This window comes from Cervus elaphus, chromosome 24 (assembly GCF_910594005.1).
Source record: "Cervus elaphus chromosome 24, mCerEla1.1, whole genome shotgun sequence".
Classification (NCBI taxonomy): Eukaryota; Metazoa; Chordata; class Mammalia; order Artiodactyla; family Cervidae; genus Cervus; species Cervus elaphus.
In genome coordinates, this window is record NC_057838.1 from 61740326 (window position 1) to 61764710 (window position 24385).

The 24385-nt window shown below is 46.0% G+C and overlaps 1 protein-coding gene and 1 non-coding gene across 6 annotated transcripts in view; one reads left to right on the forward strand and one right to left on the reverse strand.

Annotated features, from left to right (window-relative positions):
- The first annotated feature begins 605 nt into the window (after positions 1–605).
- USP4 (ubiquitin specific peptidase 4) overlaps positions 606–24385 on the forward strand; it is a 40337-nt gene continuing 16557 nt past the window's right edge. Inside the window, exons 1-10 of one of the 5 annotated variants that reach the window (XM_043885185.1) lie at positions 611–794; positions 2678–2805; positions 6956–7086; positions 8429–8555; positions 9143–9288; positions 9582–9643; positions 19440–19580; positions 20476–20593; positions 21735–21908; positions 23721–23879. In XM_043885185.1, coding sequence (XP_043741120.1) covers positions 694–794; positions 2678–2805; positions 6956–7086; positions 8429–8555; positions 9143–9288; positions 9582–9643; positions 19440–19580; positions 20476–20593; positions 21735–21908; positions 23721–23879 — 1287 coding nt within the window. In that variant the 5' untranslated portion in view covers positions 611–693. Of the gene's footprint in view, positions 795–2677; positions 2806–6955; positions 7087–8428; positions 8556–9142; positions 9289–9581; positions 9644–12867; positions 15442–19439; positions 19581–20475; positions 20594–21734; positions 21909–23720; positions 23880–24385 lie in introns of those variants that run through there. The other 4 variants (XM_043885184.1, XM_043885182.1, XM_043885183.1 and 1 more) reach the window with 4 other exon arrangements.
- TRNAG-UCC lies at positions 2472–2544 on the reverse strand. Its single transcript has one exon. It is a non-coding gene; the product is annotated as a tRNA-Gly (tRNA).

The window sequence follows — 24385 nt, forward strand, 5'->3', positions numbered from 1 at the left end:
CGTGGAGAATATACCTGGACCGCTCCTCCCACCCACGTTGCTATCGCCCCCCTGTGGCTGCTTGCTTGCCCGATAAAGGAAGTAATGGAGGGCTTGTGGAATTCGGCCTGGGCCAGGTGATTCTGGGGTTCAGACAGAGATGATTGGGAATATTTCCGCAGGGCCTGCCGGACAGGCATCCGGAGTTCACGTTTGGGCAGCTAAGGGCTCGCCTGAGGTCAACGCTGAAAGCGGCATGGCTGGAGTGAAAACAAGAAAATCTAGTTTCAGGACTCCTCGCACCTGGCGCTGCGTTGATTTAAGACCAGGATAACCCCGCAGGCCAGAAGAGGTACCCGAAGGGTCGTGGGGCCTGTGGTCTGACTCCTCGAGATCGCCGGGCTGGACACAGAAACGTGTGCCGGACGGCGCCGGGTGCGCGACGCCTGACTGAGAACACTGAAGCTCTTTCCCGACGTCAGCCTCCTCTTCCGGCCCCGCTCCCGGCTCCACCGCGCAAGCGCGGGAGGTGGGGGGGCGGGGTGCGTCGTTGGGGTGGGGGAAAGCAAGGGGCGGGCCGGCGCCCCCGGCCGCTGCACGAGGAGGGGCTTGCGTGCGCGCACGTGAGTGCGTACGTGCGCGCGTGGGCGCGGTCCACAGCACGCTGTGCGCGAGGCGGATGTCCGGGCCGGCTGGGCTGGGGCCGCGGACGAGATGGCGGAAGGCGGAGGGTACCGTGAGCGACCGGATGCGGAGACCCAGAAATCCGAGCTCGGGGCCTTGATGAGGACCACGCTCCAGCGAGGGGCGCAGTGGTGAGCGCCGGGCTCTCCTTTCTGCCCCACTGGACCAGGGGCCGGCGCTCGGGTGCTCAGGCCCGGCCCCTCTTTTCCGGCTTGACTAGAGGCTGGGCAGGAGAGATGTTGGTGACTCTGAGAGAGTGCCTGGACTCCCGCCCCTTAGGGAAGGGAGCACTGGATGAAAGCGTGGGTGGAGCTGAGGGTCGTCCAGGTCTTCGTGGAGCCCGAGGGGGCGTATCCAGCGGAGGCTAGGGCTAAGAGATGGAAAGAAGGGGAGTACTCCCGGGGACCTTGTGGTTGAGGAGAGTCCTTTACCTTTGAGGATTCACTTTGTGATTTTGGGCGAAGGCGTCCACACCTCACAGACCCTGGCTTCTTCTTAAGACCAAGATCGCGATATTTGGTGCCCCCGCCCTCAGTTGCTTGAGGTGTAGATGAGAAGTAGATACTCTGTAGCTTGTAAACTGCTGGACAGACGTCAAGGTCAGTAGCTGAATAATTGTCTGAGAGTCCCAGGTTATTTTGGTAGCAAATGTTAAAAATAATTGGTGGCAGCAGCGTTTCGGAGTGAAAGAGGCGGGTAGCTTAGAGCCTAACAAACGAAGATTTAGTCGAGCAAGTCAATAAATTATCTAGTAGCAGGGACAGTACTTCCACTAGTGAAGAGATTTCTGGGTGGTATTATTGTGTGGAAACAGAAACTGGGGCTTGGCGTTGCACTGAATGTGGTTGAGCAACCCTTTTTTAAGAAACGATGGTGGTGGTGATAACGGCTGTATTACAGAGAAATTGAGCAGGGAAGAGAAGCTAGGAGGAATTCAGTCGTTACAGTGTCCTTGAGCTGGCCAAGCTGTGACAGGCAGAGCAGGCAGAAGTACTTGATATCCCGAAAAGTGGTGACACGTGAAGAATAGTCAGCAGAAGCAGAGGAGGTTTCAGATAGACTAAAATCACACAGTGAAAGTGTTCGGAGAGAAAAGAGCATTTTAGAGATGTGGATATATTTATAGATCCTTATGGCTTCTAGGAAGCTGACTGGTCTCTGAAGTTTGTTGGTTATAAAATTTGAAGGACTCACCAATGTAATTGTTATGTTTTGTTCCCCTACAGAGGTTTTTCCCTCCTTCTGTCTTAATTGTATTAATAAAACAGCATGATGATACTTTTAAACTATAACCAGCTCAACGTAATGCTCTTTGATAAGATAAACACACCACGACATTGTATGTATATATGCGTGTGTATATCTATATAAGTGTGTATGTATATATCTACACACGTTTGGTCCTCAAAGGAAAACTGAAGTGTGTTATGTTATTATCTTATTTTTAGAAAGAAAACTGGTTTAATGCTCTTCACGTGAAACAAAGCAGTGTAACCAAACTGTCTGCCTGGACAAGGATCTCTGTAAAGATCATTATGAAATTAATGCCATGGTCATTAGCAAATAAGGTTTTCCCCAAGAAAGAATTTCTTTAAACAAGCATTTTTGAAGCTAGCCATTTCCTTCCTTTTACTTATTTTTTAACAGCTGTTTCAGTTAGTCAGTGCATCCCCTGGGCCAGGCTTTCTGTTCCAGGCCCAAGAGGGCCTGGCCCTGCTCCTACTCTTGAGAGTTTTTTTTTTTTTTTAATATATATTTATTTATTTATTTGACTGCATGAGGTCTTAGTTACAGCACATGGGATCTTGTTCCCTGACCAGGGTTTGAACCCGGGCCCCCTGCATTGGAAGCACAGAGTCTTAGCCACTGAACCACCAGGGAAGTCCCCTCTTGAGAGTTTTTTAGCAGGGATTGCTTGTTCTCTAAGTGGAACAACCCTAAAAAATTTAGGGAGCAGCTGCAGAAACGTACAACCTCAGGTTTTCTGGTACAGTGCATTTTTGTCTGTCTGTAGGTATCTTATTGACAGCCGGTGGTTCAAGCAGTGGAAGAAGTATGTGGGCTTCGACAGCTGGGATATGTACAATGTGGGTGAACATAATCTGTATCCTGGCCCAATAGATAACTCTGGACTCTTTTCAGGTACAGTATCCCATTGCTTTTCTAACTGAAATGTCCACTTGGGTAAACTGAGGTCATGGTGGCCTGAGGTTGTGTTTCTCTTTGCCACGGGTATCATGAACCTGACTTTCCTACTGTGAGAGGATAGAAACAAAGGGCCTTCACTTGGGTCTGTAGCAGAAGTCTTTGCAGGCCCTCACAGAGCAGTGAAGCTGTTTTTTTCCTGAATTAACACCTTTTAGTAAAAGCAGAAATGTCTTAGTGAGGAATGTCTGAAGAAATGTCTGCCTGTCTCTCTTTTATCGTTTTTTTTTTTTTTTTCAAGTTCTGCCAGAGATTTGAGATTACTACATTGAAAGAAATAGGATATTACTTTGAAACTACATCTGGAATCTGAAATTTAGGAACCAGAATTTTCTGTGTAACCTTTGCAGTGGGACAAATCGTAGACCTGACAACATTCATCAGGGATTGCTGTGGTGGCCACGTTTGTCATAGGAGTTGTGTGAGGGGAGGTGGAAGGTCAGTAGAGTTCCGAATACAGACCAGCTCCTCATGGAAGAAGTGACTGAAAAAGTGAAGTATGACATGGCTGAGCTTGACTTGCACCTTTGGGTGCATAGAAACGGCAGTTGGCCTTTCCTCGGCTTTTTTCTGCCTTGCTTTTAGACTCCTGTGCAAGCAGGACAGAGATGATCTGTTGCCTGGGCCCACAGTCAAGGCAGCAGGAAGGCAGACAATGCATGAGGCTTGATTCAGATACCTAACACTATCCTGGGTGTTTTAAAAAGCGAGCAGTGCTTCAGTGTATACCTTGTTTTCTGGGAGATATGAATGACATAATAATGTTATAGGCTTTTCTTCCTGTTGTAGGTGGAAGTATACCATGAAGTTGCCCTAAAGGATCCTTGTATTGTATTTACACTTTGTCCATTTCCATCTTTTATTTGAGAAGGAGAATTCTTAAGGCTTTTTTAAAAAATCATTTTTAATTGAAAGATACTGCTTTATAATATTGTATTGGTTTCTGCCATACATCAGCATGAATCAGCCATAAGTATACATATGTCCCCTCCCCTTTAAACCTCCCTCCTACCTCCCACCCCACTTAAGGCTTTTTATTTTTTGTTTTTTTATTTTTTTTTTCACTTAAGGCTTTTAATAGTATTGGTGTTGAGAATCCTAGAGCTGGAGGGACCTCAAGTCATTTGGTATGACCTTCAGCTGAGGGCAAGCATTTCTTCTGTTGTCTTTAAAACAATTTGATGTCACTGGATTAGGCTGGAAACATTTGTTGTGTGCTTAGGAGGCTAGAAGTACATTCCGTTCAGACCCTGGAACATTGACAGAGCAGGAATGGCCTATCTCTAGCCAGTGAGAGCCACCCTCTTAGCTCTTGGACTCTCAGTCACCTGCCAGTCCCAGTCTGGCTGCCTGCTGCCTACGGTCATGGGAGTTGCCTAGAAGAGGCTCTTGAATGAGTGGGAAGGAGTGGGTAGGGCATATCCTCACTAATGTAGTCTGCTCGCAATTTCCTCTCTCATTTTCCACCTCTGCCCCTTCTGTATATCCGATGGAATCCTTATGCTAAGACCAAGTTGTGCTCTCATTTTTCCCCTTTATTTGCTCTGTTGAAGAAATTTGCAAAGGCTTAGTCCTTATTGCAAAACTCCTGTGTGCTTTTTACTATGATGCCCTTTGACTGATGCAGTTTTAAGGGAAAATGGTGAACTGTATTGAAAATTCCAGTTAAGTTCCTGTGTTTGCTCTTGAGTGTCATAAGAATGACATGTTTGAGGAGATCGTCACTGAGCCTCAGAGGAGAAAGCCCTGTAGAACTGATGTATTTGGGGTTAATGACGCTAAAAGCTCTTGGCTCCTTTCCCACCTTTAAAGGTCTGTGGGTGCTGTTGGGCACAGCATGGGTAGCCAGACCTGCATAATGTTAGAAATGAAGAAGGTCTATTTCTCCAAGTAAGATTGGTGAAGAACCTTTGTGAGTTTTAATTTGCAAATAAGAGAAGACCTTGGAGTTGAGGTGTGAAGCTTTTGTTTCAAGTACTCCTCCTGGATCATCCTTCTGTTGCCGAGTAGAAAACGTATGATCTGTCAGTGTGAATAATTGTGCCAGAGCTGCTGTGGAAAACAGTTGGCTCATCAGTGAGGAGCCACTTGTTTTTTTTTTCCTTTTAAATTATGGTAAAATACACATAAAATTTACCATCTAAATTTATTTTATTACTATTATTTTGGCTTTGCCTTGTGGCATGTGGGAACTTAGTTCCCTGACCAGGAGTTGAATCTGTGCCTCCTGCAGTGTAAGTGCAGAGTCTCAATCACCAGACCACCAGGAAAGTTATACTATCTAAATATTTTTAACTGTTGAGTAGTATAGAGTATATTTACATTCGTGCGAAGCCAATCTCCAGAACTTTTTTTTTTTTTTTTTGGTAAAACTGAATCTCACGACTTCCTGGTGGTTCAGTGGCTAAGACATTGCACTCCCAAAGCAAGGGGTCTCAGTTCAATCCCTGGCCAGGGAACTAGATCCCAGATGCCACAATTAAGCACGCATGGAATAGCTAGAGAGCCCACACACTGCAACTACAGAAACCCACACACCACAATGAAGACCCAGCATGTCCTAAAGAAATAAATATAAATGTTAAAATAACAACAACTGAATCTCCATACCCGTTAAACAGTAGTTCCCAATCTCCTTTCTCCCAGACCCTGGCAACCATCATTGTATTTTCTGTCTCTGATTACTCTTGATTCGTAGTATAAGTGGAATCATACAGTATTTGTCTGTCTCTGACCAGCTTTTTGCATTCAGCATAAGGTCCTCAAGGTTTATCCATATTACGGCATGTCAGAATTTCCTTCTTTTTAAAGGTTAAATGATATACCACTGTGCTTATGCTTATGTTCATTTTGTTTATCCATGCATCCTTCTCACTTTGGGATTCCTGTTCTCCAAGGCTATTTAGTGTCTTTCCTTTTTCCTTGGAGATGAAAATGGCAAAGGTGAATCAGATGGGAAGCCCTGGTCATCTTGTGAGTGCTGCTTTTGGCTTTTATTTTTAACGTTGTCTACCTTGTACAGATGAGTTACACCATTGTGGGTACTTTCTGCTTCCCTGGCTTTGTGGCTTCACTTGTTGGAAGAGAATTGTGGCACTGTTGCGGGAGTGGGTGTTGGTGGGCATACTCCCTGGGTGGGAGGTGGTCAGTCTTCCCTTGATCCAGTCCCGTGGGCTTCCATTAGCAGAGTATATTTCAGACCATGAATGTCCTTTTCTTTCTTTTTTGGTTGTGCTGGGTCTTCTTTGCTGCACATGGGCTTTCTCTCATTGCAGAGAGCAGAGACTACTCTTTGTTGCAGTGCATGGGCTTTTCATTGCAGTGGCTTCTCTTGTTGCAGAGCACAGGCTCTAGGCACACGGGCTTCAGTTGTAGCACGCGGGCTCAGTAACTGTGGCTCGAGGGTTTTAGTCGCTCGGTGGCATGTGGAATCTTCCAGGACCAGGGATCGAACCCGTGTCCCCTGCATTGGCAGGCGGATTCCTATGCAGTGTACCACCAAGGAAGTCCATGAATGTCCTTTTCTGAATCCCAGTTGTGTTGCCTCCATGTGGGGGTGTAAGATGGATGCTTCACATGTTAAAAAAATTCTCCCTCTGTATGGCTGGTGTCCAGCTGAGTTTTTGTCTTGGAGTTTTGGACACTAAGAATGGTAAATGATTCTTGGTAAAAATAAATTTAACTTCATGGATGTGTTCATTTGCTTGCTTAGTAAATCTTTCAAAGAAAGGTGATATCTGATTTCAATGCAGTTTCATTCAGCAGAATATTGTTAAATATTCATAATAAAACAGTTTTAATTGTGGAGCTGGAAGCACTTTGAAAATGTAAATCGGAGTTTTTCTCTTTTCTCTTTCTTTCTCCCTCCAATTTTGTAAGAAATACAAGTTCCTCACAAACTGTTCAGAAATTACAGCTAAAGACAATCATCCAGGTGTGCTCTGTGTTATAGCCAGTGACAGAATTTTGGAGTTTTGTACTTGTTCCATAAATACTTTTATTGTTTCTGAAAAGTAGATGAGAATCATGTAAAACAGACATTTCTGGGGAGAAGAGCAGTGAGCTATCTGCTGTTTTCCTTTTTCAGATCCTGAGAGTCAGACCTTAAAGGAACATTTAATTGATGAATTGGACTATGTTTTGGTCCCAGCAGAGGCCTGGAATAAGTTACTAAACTGGTATGGCTGCGTAGAAGGCCAGCAGCCCATTGTCAGAAAAGTGAGTACCCGAATGGTCCCACCTGCTGGTCAGAGTCTGTGAGTGCTCCCTGACACTGACTGCTTTTGCTTTCCTGGGGTACAGACGTTCCTAAGCTGTTGAATGGAGGCCTCCAAACATTACAGCTGCCCAGTGGCTTGGGATGTGTCCAGCAGTACAGTGAGATCGCATTCTGGAAGCTTCTGTGAGGGAAAGTTCACTTGGGGGCATATGGACACACAGTAGTGTGCTGCTTCTTGTTAACTTAACTTTTCTGATACTGCTCTTCCCCCATAGTTAGGAATCTCTGATCACATTGTTGAGTACCTCGGAAAACAGGTGTTAATAGCCGAGAGAAGAACAATCTCTAAGGGAAGGCAGGCCCTGGGAGAGAAACCCAGCTTGTTGACCCCTCTGGTGGCCAGAACTCACAAGAATACCACCACTCTTGACTCCCAGAGTTGCTTGCTTATCCCGTCAGAGGGGGACATCTCATCTGGTGGAGGAGTAGGCACTGGGGACGTTTCTCACTCTGCATGGTGTGCAGTTTCCCTTCTTAGCAGAGCAGGGAAGGGCTGCAGTGCTGAGGTCAAGCTTCTAAGCGTCACTCTTCAGGGCCGGAATACCTTCTTTCTCCAACCTGAAACCTGGGACTCCGAGAGGGGTTAGGAATCAAGTGGTGAGGGGCAGGCCAGTTTTCGCAGGTGTCCCCTAATGCCTGCAGTCCTGCTGTGTGGTGAGCATGCTGCTGAAGGATTTAACTGTGTTCTCCAGGCTTCTTGATTCCACAGACCCTGCAAGGGGAGGTATCACGATCTCCACTTAGAGATGAACAGTGACTTTCCTGTTGTGCCCTCCGGTTCATCACGATGCTCTTGGTTGGTCCTAATGAGTGGAAATAAGATTTTTTTTTTCCTTTGAGAGTTACATTTTATTTGGTGGAAATTTTTAGGACTTCAAGCCCCCAGGAGACAGTATCTCAAGTGATCCTGAGAGGCTTGCTCTGAGAAGGCGAGGCTGGGGGAGCCAGGTTATGGAGAAGTTTTGCAACAAAGAGCAGATAGTCTGAACATCGAAAGATTATTGTTAAGGAAAACCACATAACTCAAGTGAAGGAATTTAGTGCTTTCCTGTATGGGAATATGCAAGAGTCTGAGCTCCCTGAAAATATTCCTCTTATGCACTGCATCTCTCTGGGGCCAGTGGAAATAAGATTTTTAAACTCTTGAGACACATGCCGATGACTTTAAAGCTCACACTCCTTGTCACATAGATTCTGCCTTTTGTCAGTGATGAGGCATGTTGCTTCCCAGACTGTCCTGCTGTGGGACCAGTGCTCCTTCACCCGTGCGCTCGTTCACAGGTGGTGGAACATGGCCTCTTTGTCAAGCACTGCAAGGTGGAGGTGTATTTGCTGGAACTGAAGCTTTGTGAGAACAGTGACCCCACCAACGTGCTGAGCTGCCATTTCAGCAAGGCAGACACCATCGGTGAGTCCCCTGGCTGGCATTCCAGGAAGCTAGTGAGAGTGCAGGGCATGGTGGCTAATGAGAGGGGAGGCGGGGCACCCTCTTTAGACTTGTTACCCAGATAGTCTCGGATTGTGGTTACCTGTCCTGACCTGGGCGCCTGCTTTGCAGGGCACTCTTGTGGACAGCAAAGCCTGGCAATCATTTTGTATGAAGCATTGCATGTGTTCTCTGCTTACTTAACGTATGGTAATAAAGGTGAAGAAATCTCAGAAAATGGCTGACCTAGTATTTGAAACCAAATCTGCCTTAGTTCCAGCGGTCCGTTTTTTAACTATGCCCTGTTGCCTTTGTGTTGTAAAAGGGGACCCACATCATCATAGAATGAGACACCTAGGGGCAGTCTTTGGGTATTTGAGTATAAAAGGATGCCCCATGCAAGATGTTTGGCCTTAAGAGTCACCAAGGGGCTGAGGTCAGTCAGAGCTTTTGATCCTGAGCATCCCATGACCGTCTGAAAAGGATGGAAGAGGTGCCTCAGTTTGCCATGGCTGTTGTTGTCCTTTCACCGGGAAAAAGCCCAGAGTGATGTGTCTGCCTGTCCCCAGCAACCATCGAGAAGGAGATGAGGAAGCTCTTCAACATCCCTGCGGAGCGTGAGACGCGGCTGTGGAACAAGTACATGAGCAACACCTACGAGCAGCTGAGCAAGCTGGACAACACCGTGCAGGACGCCGGGCTGTACCAGGGCCAGGTAGGAGGGCCCGGGCCGCCCCGCAGACAGCACCAGGGCCAGGTAGGAGGGCCCGGGCCGCCCCGCAGACAGCACCAGGGCCAGGTAGGAGGGCCCGGGCCGCCCCGCAGACAGCGCCAGGGCCAGGTAGGAGGGCCCGGGCCGCCCCGCAGACAGCGCCAGGGTCAGGTAGGAGGGCCTGGGCCGCCCCACAGACAGCTCCAGCTGTGTGTGGACAGAACCCTTCTGGTTCTGAGCATGTCGGCAAGTGAGATGGTGTGCATGTTCCCAATGTGGTTTCCTCTTTCACTCAGGTGCTAGTCATTGAGCCCCAAAATGAAGATGGCACATGGCCAAGGCAGACCCAGCAATCAAAGTAAGTGAACTTGTTCTCTCTTGTGGCCGGGCAAATGGGTATAAGACAGATTCCAAAGAAAAACATTCTTTAAACCAGATGGAAAACATTTGCTTTTGTATCCAGAGTCTTTAATCCTGGCCTTTGGTAAGCAGCATGCTGGGCAGCCATCCCAGGGAAAGCTGTCAGACGTGTCAACCAGGCAGTGAACCTCTGCTTTTGAGGACAAGATGGGGAAGAGGAGGGGCCAGGATCTGGGGATCCTGCCCTGCCAAGATGTGGCTTTGTTTCTGTCAAGGACATTTATTTTCTCCACCTATAGGCAGGGACTTTGATGGAGGAAGAGAGGGCTCAGACATTTAGTCTTACCTACTTAATAGTTCCATTCAATCCCACTCTTCACCCCGGGAAGTGTTTCTGATTGCTGCCCTTGTCACTTCCTGGGGGAATTACTCTAGTACTAAACTGGGACTCCAGGCACCCCTGTCTTCAGGAGAGGTTCGTGTGTGGTGTGGGGTTAATGTATGTTCTGAGAAGGGGACAGAAAGGAGTGGTGGGTTTTTCATACAGTATACGATAGGGGAATCGTGTCTGTGTTCCAATAGTTATTGGGAGAATGTTGGTCTTTGCTCTCTTGCCTCAGTCAGATCTTGGACAGTGAGTGTTTTGTGGTAATGGGCTCATAGCTCTTCTATGAAATTTACAAAAGCTACAAGCTCTCTCTTGAGAAACACAGGAAGATGCAGCATTTTGCTGACAATCTCAAGTGTGTTATAGACCGCCCCCCCCACCCAAAGCTTAGCCATGGACTTCAGTGTAAGAAACTCTGATTACCAATTCCTGACAAGATGACAGAATAGCTGTGTTACGCAGAATAGTGATTGTATTCCTCCCCCCCACCCACAAAGTCCACGTCCTAATCCCCAGAACCTATGAATGTGTTAGGTTCCTGGCAGGAGGGACTTTGCAGATGTGATTAAGGATCTTGAGATGGGAGATGATCCTGGATTATCTGGGTAGGCCCAGCATAATCACAAGGTCCTTATAAACAAAAGAGGGAGATAGAAGAGTCAGATGTGAGGGTGGAAGCAGAGTCAGAGCAATGAAATGTGAGACGAGTCGACTGGCCATGAGCCAGGGAAGCTGGGCAGCCTCTGGAAGTCCCTACAGCCTTCACCAGGGAACATAGCTCTGCCCACACCTTGAGTTAGCTCGGTGACAATCATTTTGACCTTCGGACCTCCAAAACCATGAGATAATAAACTTGTGTTGTTTAAGCTACTATGATTGTGGTAATTTGTGACAGCAGCCTAAAAAACAGATAACAGAAGCACAGCAGCCTTCTCGCTCCCTCCTTGGAACTGGAAATGCCACAGAACTAAGAGAAAATAACATAAAAACTGAGACAACCTCCTTAGGAGACAGAAGGTGCTTGGATTCTAGTCTCTGAGGTAGGGCTGAGAGCTTGGAGTGAAAGAGCCCAGGTGTACGGGCCAAGGCAGACTGTTGGCAGTTGTGCCTTTTTCTCTTCCTCCTGTTGCTTCTCCCTACTCCTTCCAGAGCCTCAGACCTAAGAGATTCCAGTGAAGGGAAACCACTTTTGGAAAAGAGCACTGCCTTACTGAGACGCCTCAAACATTAGAGTCTCCTGGTAGGGGGCGTCCAGTGCTGAATGAGCTCAGAGCAGAATTCCTAAGGCACAGCTCACCTTACTACTCCCCCAGTAGTGCCAGACACTGTTCAGGGTGCCAGGGATGGAGCAATGAACAGAACAAAATTTCTGTCCTCAAGGAGCAGAAAGTAAGTTTAAGAACGACACATGTCTGTAGATGTACAAGTACTTTGGGAAAAAATCAAGGAAGAAAAAGCAGCAAGTGCTAAGGCTTTGGGCATAAACGGGATGATAGGGAGGCCCCGCTGAGGTGCCGTTTGAACAGGGTCATGAAGGAGGCAAGGGAATCAGCAGGGAGTGGGGTGCTTCGTGAGCAGGACAGTTTTGTGAGGCGGAGGTGACAGCAGCTGCAGAAGACCTGGGGCCGAGCAGGCCTGGTTGAAGAGCAGCAGGAGTTGTTTGTGGCTGGGCTCAGAGGAGTGACAGGAGGACTGAGGTGAGCCGTGTGGGACTCTGGATTCCTTCTCTGCCTCCGGGAGCTCCTTGGAGGGGAGTGGTGAGTGAGAAGGGGTGTGGTGAGTGAGAAGGGGTGTGATCTCACCTGGCGAAAGGCTCACAGGGAGCCACAGCGAGAAGCTGACAACCAGAGTCAGAATAGAAGGAAAGTGACAGATTGACAGGTGGTGCTAGTTGGAGCAGAATTCATATCCCCAGCTGCTTAGGAGGACGCAGTCAACACAGTGAAAATCCTCAGGAAAAAGAGGAAATGGGTATATGAAACAGAAACAAGGAGAGAAATAACATGGGAACAAAGAATTCAGGGCGGGGTTGAGTTGCAGAAGGAGTGTAGCTAAAGACTGAAGGTAGAAGTTGAAAGCTCAGGTTGAAGAATTCTAGGGGATAAGGAGGCGGAAGATAATAGAAAAGTGCTGGCACTACACTGTAAATCAATTAAACTTCAATTAAAAAAAAAAATGTACTATGTTAGAAGTGACCAGGAGTTTTTCAGTCATCATGAAAGAGGAAACATCTTCAATGTAAAAAGTGCTAAACACAACAGATAAAAGAAAGCCCACACCAAGACAGATTTGATTGAAATTTAACAACAAAGATGTAGCAAAAATGTCAAATCTGTTTGAAAGAGAAAGTCGTGAATGAGAAGCAGATTAATATCAAACTTCCCAGTGGCAACTGTGGACCTAAGGAATACTTTTTCAGTATCAAAGTTGTCACTCAGTCGCTTAGTCATGTCCGACTCTGTGACCCCATGGACTGCAGCATGCCAGGCTTCCCTGTCCTTCACCATCTCGTGGAGCTTGCTCAAACTCTTGTTTAAGTAGGATAACTTTAAAACTAGAATTTTACAAGCTACTACACTATTATCTGAATGTGAAGATAAAGTAAATTTTTTTCTCTGGCTGAAGATGACCTTAGAAGGCTTTCTACAGAGAGGTCCTCTTGAAAACCTCTTGGGAGAAGTAGTGTTAGGGAGCAGGCAGTAAAATCCAGCATACAGCTCTACTAGCATACAGCTAGTAAAATGTTCTCTTGACCGGAAAAGCCAAGACTTTGGGAGAAACAAAGATTTGTTAAACAAGACACCGCACTACAAACTGTAAGACACCCCTTTTAGGAAAAGGGACAAGAAAACCTATAACAGTGACTTGAAGATGGAAGTTATTCCTGTGGCTAGCGAGCATACGGAGAGACGTTCACCCTTGGCAAGCATCCAGAAATGGTGAGTTCAAACCATAATGCAGTGCCTCTGCACATCCCCAGCATGGTTAAATGAAAATCTTGGGTAATAGCAAGGGTGGATGAGGTGTTGGACCCTGCTTATGGGGTGTATAAAGTGGTATAGGAAGTTTAGAAGATTAAGCAACAAGCACTAAATGAAGAATTGTGTGCATCTTGTACAGCCAGCAAGCCTCTCCTAGGCTTGCACCCAACAGAAACACATCTCACATTCACTTAAAGATACGTTCAAAGATGTTCATGAGAGCACAGCTTGTCATAGTCACAAACTGGAGCTAACCCAAAGGCCACCCGAAATAGAATGAATCGAGGTGTGTGCATACGACAGAATTCTCTCCAGCCATGACAGCCTTGAGGCTCATCAGCAATGTTGAATGAGAGAGGCCAGACCCAAAACATGGCCTATAGTATGAGTCCCTGATATAAAGCTTGAGAACGGGCAAAACGGATCTGTGCGTCTCAAGAGCACCGTGGAGGTTAGCTTTGGGAAGAATTGTGCCTGCAGGGAGCATGAGGAGGACGCTTGGGAGCTGGTGCTGTCCTGCTGCTTGGTCTGGGGCATAGTACAGTAGTGATCAGATAGGTGCATGGCTTCCCTGGTGGCTCAGTCAGTAAAAGACTCTGCCTGCACTGCAGGAGACCTGGGTTCGTTCCCTGGGTCAGGAAGGTCCCCTGGAGGAGGGCATGGCTACCCACTCCAGTATGCTTGCCTGGAGAATTCCATTGACAGAGGAGCCTGGCAGGCTGTACAGTCCATGGGGTTGCAAAGAGTTGGACATGACTGAGTAATTAACATTTTCACCATCACTTGATAAGAATGTCTTTTGAATTTTTTTTTTTGGCCATACTACATGGCTTGTGGGATTTTCATTCCCCAGCCAGGGATCAGACCCGGGCCTCAGCAGTGAAAGCACCAAGTCCTCACCACTGGACCACCAGGGAATTCCCAAGAAAGTTTTCACTTTTGTACTCAGATTTATATATTTCTGTATGTAATACCTCAGTAAAAAGTTTAGTAATAGTTAAGAAGAAAGCAGCCTGCATCAATAACAATCCAGAAGTAAATACTGAGTAATCCTGACATGGAAGACAGGTGAGGAGAGGAGGCAATAGAGAGAGATGAAAATGTCCTGAACTACTTCTCTTGCAGGGAAATGTAGTTAGTAAGTTGAAGTAATTGATGGGGAAAGAGAAGAATAGTTAATAGATCCTAATAAGTTAATGGAGTAACTACCAGAAGTACAAAAGTAGAATTTATGTCTTTTATTTAACATGTTGTATTGATTAGGAAAGGTTTGCTAGCAGTGAAGAAAGACCTGAAAATTAGTCTTGTTAAGTAGGGTAGACATTTACATCTTTCCAAGAAGAATTTCTAAGGAGGACAGTGCAGTACGGCTGCTGTTAGAAACCCAGCTGCTCTATCATGTGACTGCTGTATTTGGGTTCAGCTTCCAAGGTGGTCGCCTCAGTGTCCACGGTGACCGCTTTAGTTGAACAGATCATATGTGCATTCAGGTAGCTGAGGAGGAATCAGGAGAAAGGGCATGCCCCTTCCTTGTAAGGAAATTTCCCAGAAATCACATAGAAGATGGCCCTTTATATCTCTCTGGCCAATTCTGTGACCACACCTGGCTTCAAAGGAGGCTGGGAAATGCCTTTCAGCATTTGCAAGGGGTCTAGCTAAAACTCAGGATTTGGAAACTAAAGAAGAACGGAAGAATAGCTATTGGGAGGTGAAGAAAAAAAATTTATTCTACTAGTACCACCCAATATGTGAGGGTTTTCCCTCATGCTAATCAATTCTTTGAAACCAGCTGGGTGTCCTGCAGTTTAACTCAGCTCTGCCACTGTTCATCTGGAGATAGCATCAGATCCCACAGGTTCAGGGCTCAGTCCCACAAGGTTGCCTCCCCTACAGATGCCGCTCCCAAAACCAGGGTGTTAACTGCTTCTGATGACCCTCTGGCTGTATGTAAATCAGAAGTTCCCACAACCCTCTTCTTGGGCTTGATATTTTGCTGTAACAGTTTACAGAACTCAGTTAGCTTGCTGTTTGACCACTTTATTATGGAAGGGTATAACTCTGGAACAGTGCAATGATAGAGAGGGATAGCCAGGGTATAGGAGAAAAGTGAGGTGCTTCTGTGCCTTCTCCATGCAGTCACCCGTTTAGCACCTCCATGCTAAAGCATGTCTGAAAGCACCAGTCTGGAAGCTCAGCAAAACTCATACTTCAGGGGTTTTGTGGAGGCTTCAGTAAGCAGGCAGAATTGATTAAACTGTTTGGCCATTGGTGACAGAACTCAATGTCCAGCCCCTCTCCCCTCCAGAGGTGGGTGTGTGGGGGTAAGGGCAGAAGATCCAACCTTCTCATCACAAGGTTGATTCCCCTGGCCAGCAGCAAGCCACCCCCACCCCCACCAATCCTTTGGAACTTTGCAAAAGTCATATGCATAAATTGAGATGTGGTTGAAAGATCTGTGTTGGGAGGAACAACAGACACTTTTCACTTTTATCACTTTGGAGCTATTTCAGGAACCAAAGATAGAAGACCAGAATATAACCAAAGATGTTCCCATTACTCTTATCACTTAAGACATTGCAACAGTTTTAGAAGCTGTGTGCCAAGAACCTTGCACCAAACCAAAGCATGTATTTCTTGTTATAAATCACAGTGCCATAGGATGCAGCTAGGAAACTGTCATACCTAAAAAGGGGAATTGAGATGGAAGGCAAGAATGAGGAGAAAAAACAACTGAAAAGTATGGTAATTAAAAAACATAGGAAAAAAAAAAAATAAATAAAAAAATAAAAAACATAGGAGACTGAATTAAGTCCAGCTATAACAGTAATTAGAATAACTATTGATGCGTTCAACTTACTCAAAAGACAAACTCAATTCGGATTTTTTCTTTTTTCTTTTTCTTTTTTTTTGGGGGGGTCCACCTTGCTTCCCACTCAGGCCAGGCCCGTATCCCAAATCTGCTGGTTCTACTGAGTCTCTTATTTCTGGATGTACTTTCAAATCCACCATCGGGCAATCAAGGCTTTCTGCCCTAAGTACGTCTATACAGGGAGGAATGAATGCGCGGTTCCATCCTTCCTTCTCAACAATTGCTATTAAGTTACTATTTACAAATGGCCAATCCTCCTGAGGTCCTTACCACAAAGATACTATTACTTTCTCCCACTTTAGCATCATTGCAGTACAAGAGGAAACCGATATTCACAGAAAATGTCACAGAATTTAGGCAGGAGTTTGCTCCCAGGCTACATGATTTCCTGTAGCTGAAGGAGTAGCAACTTAAGTCTCCAGCCCGAGTTCTGCAGAAACATCCCAGAAAACACCCTCCTGGAGATCCTCTGAAACTCCACGGCTGGGCCCCTTCCCCCTTTCCCCTTCCCCTTCCCCCGCCACTCCCCGGATTTTTTTTTAAAACCAGCCATGTTCAGTAACATGTTGTCTGTCAAAGAAGATGCAGGATGAAATTGAGGGAATGTGAAAAGTATGTCAAGTGAATATGTCATCCAGGGAAAGTCAATGATTGGCTTAATCCTTTTTTTAAAAGAAAAACAACCCGCTGGTATGACAAAACCCACTGAAATGTTGTGAAGTAATTAGCCTCCAACTAATAAAAAAATAAAAAAATAAATAAAAAATAAAAGAAAAACAACCCACTCATAAAATCAGTTTTCCATGTATGCTGGCAAGAGGAAAGCATAATGAAATTGTTTCCATTCAGCTTTTCTTTCACCAGTGAGAGCCACCTGGTTAATTGTGAGCATCTGCAATGATTTTTTTTCCATTTTCTGTGGATTACTCCAACCTCTCTGTTAGTTCTGCCAAGGTTTTCTGTAGATTCGGTCCCAATTTTTTTGTCTCTCTAACTCTTAGTTCTAACTTTACTTGGGTGATATCTGTAAGGCCTGGTTAGCTCTATACCACCGTCCCCTTTATTTATTTATTTATTTTCCATCATCCCTTTAAAGGCTGCTTGCCCAGAGCTAGAATAGGCCAGTGTTCCTCAAATGGAGATTTGAGTTGTGCTCAGATGAGGGTTAACAGTGTTGGTGTGTGTGGGGAAGATCACAGCCTAGCATGTGAAGGCAGTGAGGATTGTGGCTACTAGTTGATTGTTGTCTTAAGGATAATGCCAGATGCTGGGCTCTGAGGTCAGAGGGTGAATTTAAAGAGTGGACGACTCCACAGCATAGCATCCAGCCTGGAGAACATCTGAGAGGCAGGCAGAGAGCAGTGCAGCAAGGAGGGCAGGCGTGAGTGTGTTGCAGAGCCATTGGTCTGTGCTTGTTTTTGTTGTGATGGTAATGACCTGGCACGCCTGGGATCAGGAGATCCGTCAGGAGGAAGGTACCAGGAGACCAGAGGCTTGACCAGAGTATCTTTTGGGAGCAGAGGGAGCATTACTTGGAGACGTAGCCTCTGTTTTCATAATGTTTGTGGCAGGCAACCTCAGTCACGGTTGATAGTGAGGTCTTGCCCCATGTCAGTTCCTTCCTACCGTTGCCTACTTCCCAGCTCGCAGAGCCCTCGGGTGTGCTCTCAAGTTGCCTGAGACAACATCAAGTGACAAGCGCCCAGGTGTCTCCCAGGTACAAGTCAAGTCATTCTGTACAGAGGTCTTACTTTTTGATTTGTCTGTCAAAGGTAGAGTTTAAAAGACAACAAAAAGCACTTTGTATTATGTAAGTTTTCAAGCATATAAAATATATCCTTAGATAGTCATCGTTAGGTTTCTTTTTTTAATTTACCAATGGCTGTGTTGGATCTCAGCTGGGTTATCGTTCATTGCAGCGTGTGAGCGCAAGGTATGTGGGATTTTAGTTCCCTGATCAGGGATTGAACCTGTATCCCCTGAATTGGAAGGCAGATTCTTAACCACCAGACCACCAGGAAAGTCCCTGGATTTCTTTTTGACTGAATTTACTCTGAAAACTACTGGCACTATTTTCTGAAACATTGTATATGAGTGTCAAATAAAAATTTTCTCATTTTCTTTCATTTCAACCAGAAGGGTTGTCTGTTTAAGAAGTTGACAGATCTTGGATACATGTAACGGCCTTATATGGATTTTTGCCCTTTTAACTTCAGAGAATAAAATAAGTTACCAGTGAATGATGACTTAAAAAGGGAGTGTTAAGCCATGTGCCTTGAGGTTTGTATATCAGAAATTGATTTTTACCGTCTTGTAGTATCTGCAGACCTGAGGTAACAGAGTCTGCTCTGTGAGCCCAGCCTTGGGTAGCAACTTGTTTGCATAGGAGGCTGGGCATTCTGGCAGCACCCGGAACAGGCCTTAGATGTTTGTTGAAGTCCCCTGTGTGCCAGAAGAGTGTGTCCCTTGGCTCTGCCAAGCCTCATTTAAGGAGCTGCCGTAGTTCTTGGACTTCTCTGCACTTGAAGATGAGGCTCAGTGAGGCACATGCTCTTCAGGATTAGAGAAGGTGCATTTCTGTGGGTGGTTGAGAGCCTGAGGAGCCCTCTTTCCCTTTCCCTTGCTGTGACTTCAGAGTGTGAAGCAGAACTCAGTTCCTGACACCCATTGAGGCCCCTGGATAGTCCCTGACATCTGCCTACAGTGTGGGTACAGGATCGCTCATCTTTATTGCCACACCCCACTGTCTTCTCACAGGGAGCCCTGGTTGACATCAGATTCCATGAGGCTAGGCATTCTGCAGGGACACCACAGCTTAATTATTTTCTCTATTCTAAAAATAACTCCCAATCTGGAAGGAAAATCACCATTGTATGTATTTGAAACATTGCAGACAACTCATTTCCTCCTATCTGTCTTATGTGGATTTTGGTAGAAAACTTGATAAAATTGTTGTCAATTTAAGATTTGGGGCAATTAGCCCTTGGGTTAATTAATCTGAAATTAGGAATAAATCTAAAATAAGACACTGTGAAAAATACTGAAACAAAAGTTTGAAACAGGTTTTTCACTTTGGTAAATTTCAGGAAACAAAAGCAGTTGCCTGGAATAGCACTGTGACACTAAATTGCCATTTTCACGTTCTGGTGTACTTACAGCCATCTGTTTAATTTGGGTCTAGTGTTTTGAGATAATTCATCTCTTACCACCATTTTTCTTTGTCTTTCACTGGTAACTCTTAAAATTCAGGGCAGCTGATGATTTATCAATCAAACCAGGATGCCCTGAAAGTCAGCCTTGTGGTTTATCTCACTGAAAGATTCAGTGTATGACCATGTGGATGAATGAGACAGGAAGACAAATTAATTTCTTTACTCTCACTTCAATAAAAATTTACCTTGAAGTAGCGTGAAAACGGGCTATTTGCAATTAATTTTAAATAACTGAATTTGGGGAACATGTGTTTCTTGAGAAGACACTTTCTTCTCAAGCAAGTCTTAAAGAGGGCTTGCTTCTGTGCACAGTCAGTAGCATTGTTTCTGCTTCTCTCTCCCAGATCAAGCACTGCGCCTAGCAGAAATTTTACTACCTCTCCAAAACCATCAGCAAGTCCCTATTCCTCAGTGTCTGCCTCTCCCATTGCAAATGGTGATGGCACTAATGCCTCGGGGATGCACAGCTCCGGTGTCAGCAGGGGGTAAGAGCAGGTCCTTTCACTTTCCTTCCTTTTCCGGGCCCTCCCTGACAGCTCCCCTGCTGCTGCCCTGAGCATATGCAGGACTCGGCTCCGCAGGAGAACCCGCCTCTTGTGGCTTCTCTGTCCATTTCATCCCCCCCGGTAAAGCGTGCTTCCTAGCTCTGGTGTACGCTGCTTTTCTTCCTACCAGCTGGTGTTTTCCCATCACTGCATTTGTCTGTGAAGGGATGGGCTGGCCTTCTGGCAGAATGGCTATCAGGGGGTGACTGTCAGCTGCAGGGGGTGTGGGGCATGGACTGCCTGCTTCTCCTCTGTGTGGCTGTGATCCTTCTTCCAGCTGTGTCAGAGCACCTGCCATAGAGCGCAGATAGAGTGGTAGAGGAAGGTGAGGCGAGAGAGAGTGCATGTGCACTCAGGCACAGCCAAGACCACGCGTGACCGGGTGGGTGGTGGCAGGTGCAAGCTTCCGTCTTGGTAACCACAGTGCTCTTTCCCGAAGTCACCTGGCATTTAGCCCTCTGGAGGGATATAGAGTTAGCATTTGCCGAAGCCTTTGCGACCCCATGGACTATAGCCCACTAGGCTCCCCTGTCCATGGGATTTCCAAAGCAAGAATACTGGAGTGGGCTGCCATTTCTTTCTCCATATTAAAGCTAGAGAGCAGAAGATTCAAACAGCATCTCTTCCCCTTAAGGATGTGCTTACCACCTATTATCATGTCACGTCAAGGCGGGGGTTGGGGGAGCTGGAGGGCTGGGGAGGGGAGTAAAGAGAACTTACATCATGGGATCATTATCAAGTGAGAATTCTAGAGGCCCAGGTGAAGCCCCAAGAGGCATCTTGAGGGCATGTGAGCAGCACTCACTTGATTGCTGGTGTGGGTTGTGTTTTCCAGTGGATCTGGCTTCTCTGCTTCGTATAATTGTCAGGAGTCCCCATTGACTCACGTCCAACCTGGGCTCTGCGGACTAGGAAACCTGGGGAACACCTGCTTCATGAACTCCGCTTTGCAGGTAGGGGGCAGAGCTGCCATCTCAGTTAACACCGTGTCTCCACAGTACTTGAGGCTGGGGTTGCTAGTGGCCTCTGCAATGTTGGGAGGATACTCTCCAGGGTCCCTAACGACCCGTGGTTAGTACTTCAGGAATCTCTGCCAGTGCATAGCCACTGGGTGGTACAGAATGGCCTCATCAGTGTTCCTGGCTTCAAAATGTTTTCTCAGTTTGGTTTGGTTTTATAGTGAAAATATTTTGAGTTTTGTTGACCCTTAGAGAATGATCTCAAAAAGTGCTGGAATACATGCCTGGTTGGTCTCTAATGGGATGAAATCTCAGAGCAGCTGGTACCATGCCACTATATTCTCGCCTGAGGCTGACCATCTTCACCAGTGAGCTGTCTCAGCTTACGCCCATTGAAACCTCATTTATTCATCCACCAAATATTTATTGGGCACATACTGTGTAATGGGACTGTTGGGGTCATGGGCTGGAGTTAAGAGTCCAGCTACAAAGTTAAGAGGGCACAGTCCCTAATAACTGTCTTCATTTCTGACACCACTGCAGGTTTGGGGGTCCCTAAAGATGACCCTCAGTTTGTTAATTTGCTCAGACTCAAAGACTTCACTTGAAAGTAATTCTCCTTACAGTTACAGTATATTATAGGGAAAGGATACAGATTACCATATCTCACAACTATAGATGCAAGTAATGTAGATAAAATTTTAGCAGATCAAAATCAGTGAGGTCTAAGTAAAAGTAACACATAACAAGAGGGTGGGGTTTGTGCTAGGAAAACCAGACTGGTTTAAACACCTGAAAAATTAAGCAATGTCTTTAAATATAGTGACAGAATGAAGGAGTAAACTGTGTGATCCGGCACTTGGGCTCAATGGCCTCTGCCCTCAGCTTGTCTCAGAGACGGTTCTTAGTCTGTGAGCTTGTCTCAAGACAGTGTTCCTGGAAGGTTTATCACTATGGGGCCACCAGCCTTGGCCTTTGAGAGACTGTGCCTTCCTGTTGTGAGCCCTCCAGAGAATCAGAAGGGAGTGACCTTCATTTTGTTGGAGTGATCTTCACTGTTCATTTAGAACTGGGTTTTTCCTGTGTCTGAGTGCTTTTCAGAAGGCGTGTGAGCTGTGATCATTTCTCTTTTCAGTGCTTAAGCAACACAGCACCATTGACCGACTACTTTCTCAAAGATGAATACGAAGCCGAAATCAACAGGGACAACCCCTTGGGAATGAAAGGGGAAATTGCAGAGGCCTATGCAGAGCTCATTAAGCAGATGTGGTCTGGCAGGGATGCTCACGTAGCACCTCGCATGTTCAAAGTAGGTTGATATGTGTCTTTCCTTTTTCCTATTTTGTGGAGGGTGATTTAATGTTGTAATGAAGTATTCCCTTACTTGCACTTTGGCATTAAGATGGGCTCTGAGACTGCATGGTCAGATCCTTCTTTTCTGTTCAGTCGTTTAGCACATACTTAAGTGACTTAACCCTCACCTCTGGGATGAGGGTTCTTCAGATATCATTTGTATTGTAAGCTGCTTGCTCAGAATGCCATATTCTACAGTGAAGAAAGTGAAAGTCACTCAGTAATGTCCAACTCTTTGCGACCCCATGGTCTATACAGTCCATGGAATTCTCCAGGCCAGAATACTGTGAGTGGGTAACTGTTCCCTTCTCTAGGGGATCTTCCCAACCCAGAGATTGAACCCAGGTCTCCCACATTGCAGGCGGATTCTTTACAAGCTGAGCCACTCTAAATGGCTGGTACCGTAAGCCAGACCATAAAAATTCAACCTAATATCCAGTATTATCTGAGGGGTTCTTCCAGGTTCTCTCCCATCCAAGTACTAACCAGGCCCGACCCTGCTTAGCTTCCGAGATCAGACGAGATCGGGCGCGTTCAGGGTGGTATGGCCGTAGATTCTTCCAGGTTCTCTGAGCCTGGAACTTACACCAACTGTGGTTTCAGTTGAGCCCCTTAAGTCAGGAATTGGGTTGACAGTCTTGGAAGGTGGTGTGAGGGGCAGTTCTCACTTGGATCCGTCAGTTAGGAAGATGGGGAGGTGGGTGAACTGCAGTGGGCACTTGGAACAGTTCTTCCTTTTGCTCTGAATGTTTGTTCCCGCCGAGGGAGAAGTGACTTGCCTCCACGTGGTGAAATCTGGGAATCCTATTTGGTTCAAGGAGACTTAATGAAGCATCTGATTCACAGAGGGAAAAAAATAGCACCTAAGCTCAAGGAGAAAATTAAAACCTTATATTGTTTATTAAAATTGAAAACAAATTCTTTCCATCCTCTTGGTCACATTAATCCCTGGGCAATACATGTAATGACTGTTCCCAGAGTTTCTGTTTCCATAGGCCTGGGCTGCATTTCTGTCAAGCTCTCAGATATTGCTGATGCCACTGGTTGGGCACTGCATTCTGAGAATCAGTGACGTAGAGCAATACAAGGCAGACATTTATGGCTAGGAGGGCTCGCGCGCGCTCTCTTTTTTAAATTAAACTTTTTATTTTGTATTGGAGTATAGCTGATTAACAAAATATGGTGATAGTTTCAGGTGGACAGCAAAGGGACTTAGCCATACCTGTATACGTATCCCTTCTCCCCCAGACTCCCCTCCCGTCCAGGCTGCCACAGGACGTGGAACCTGGTACCTGTGCTCACAGTACATCCTGGTCTGTTTTCCATTGTAAATACAGCGGTGTGTACATGTCCATTCCAAGCTCCCGATCCCTTAGGAGGGCTCTTATGTGCAGGAGGGGTCTTCTGGCTGATGCAGGTGCCATTTGTGAAGTCCTTAGGGAGACTGAACCAAAGGAGGTGGTTGGAGAGGGATTTGTGTCTGTACTTAGGAGATGTAGTTAGGGAGTCACTGTTCACTCTGCTTGTAGGGTGGTGGCGCAGGTTCTTAATCTGTAGTTATCCTGAATTTCGGATCTCAGCCCTGTTGTCTCTGGTGAGAACTACCTGCCTTTAGGCCCTTGCGAAGTTAATGGGACTACTGGACCAAGGGTCTTCTCCCATCTGGTCCTAGGTGACTGTGCAAAGCTGTTTCTGATGACAGTTTCCCATCTGACTTCACTGGTTCTTTATAACTGAAAACCTTCTAATGTGGTTGCTTTTATTGTAGACTCAGGTGGGACGCTTTGCCCCTCAGTTTTCTGGCTACCAACAACAAGACTCTCAGGAGCTCTTAGCCTTTCTTCTAGATGGATTGCATGAAGATCTGAACCGTGTGAAGAAAAAACCCTACCTAGAGCTGAAGGATGCCAATGGGCGGCCAGATGCGGTATGATACTGGAGACTTTTGGACAAAAGTATTCCACAGAAGCCACCTCCAGGGGCCTTCTTCTGGTCTCGGAGTATTGGTGGCAGGGCCCTGGTTTTCTCTCACTGTTGTTGGTGATGTGGACATGCAGTCTCATAGAGAAATGTGTTGCAGTTACAGAGGGGCTAACTCTGGTTACCTCTGATGCTCCTTATTGGTATACCAGACCATCTGAGCCACCAGGGAAGCGCCTGCAAACTGTCAAGTGCCTGCAGTGTGGACGTTTGGGATTATTATTCCTCTGATGAAAATCCATCTATGATTGTTAAAATAGTTTGTTATTAATATTGTTTAGGGCACTTTTTTTTTTTTTGGCCTTGATTTTCAGCTCTCTAAAGAAGGAATTTAGTATTTAAGTTATCCTATCACGTTGGGATGATCAATATGAATGCTTTCAGTTTTTATTTAATTTGTTTATTTGTTTAAATTTTGGCTGCACTGTGCAGCCTGTGGGATCTTAGTTCCGC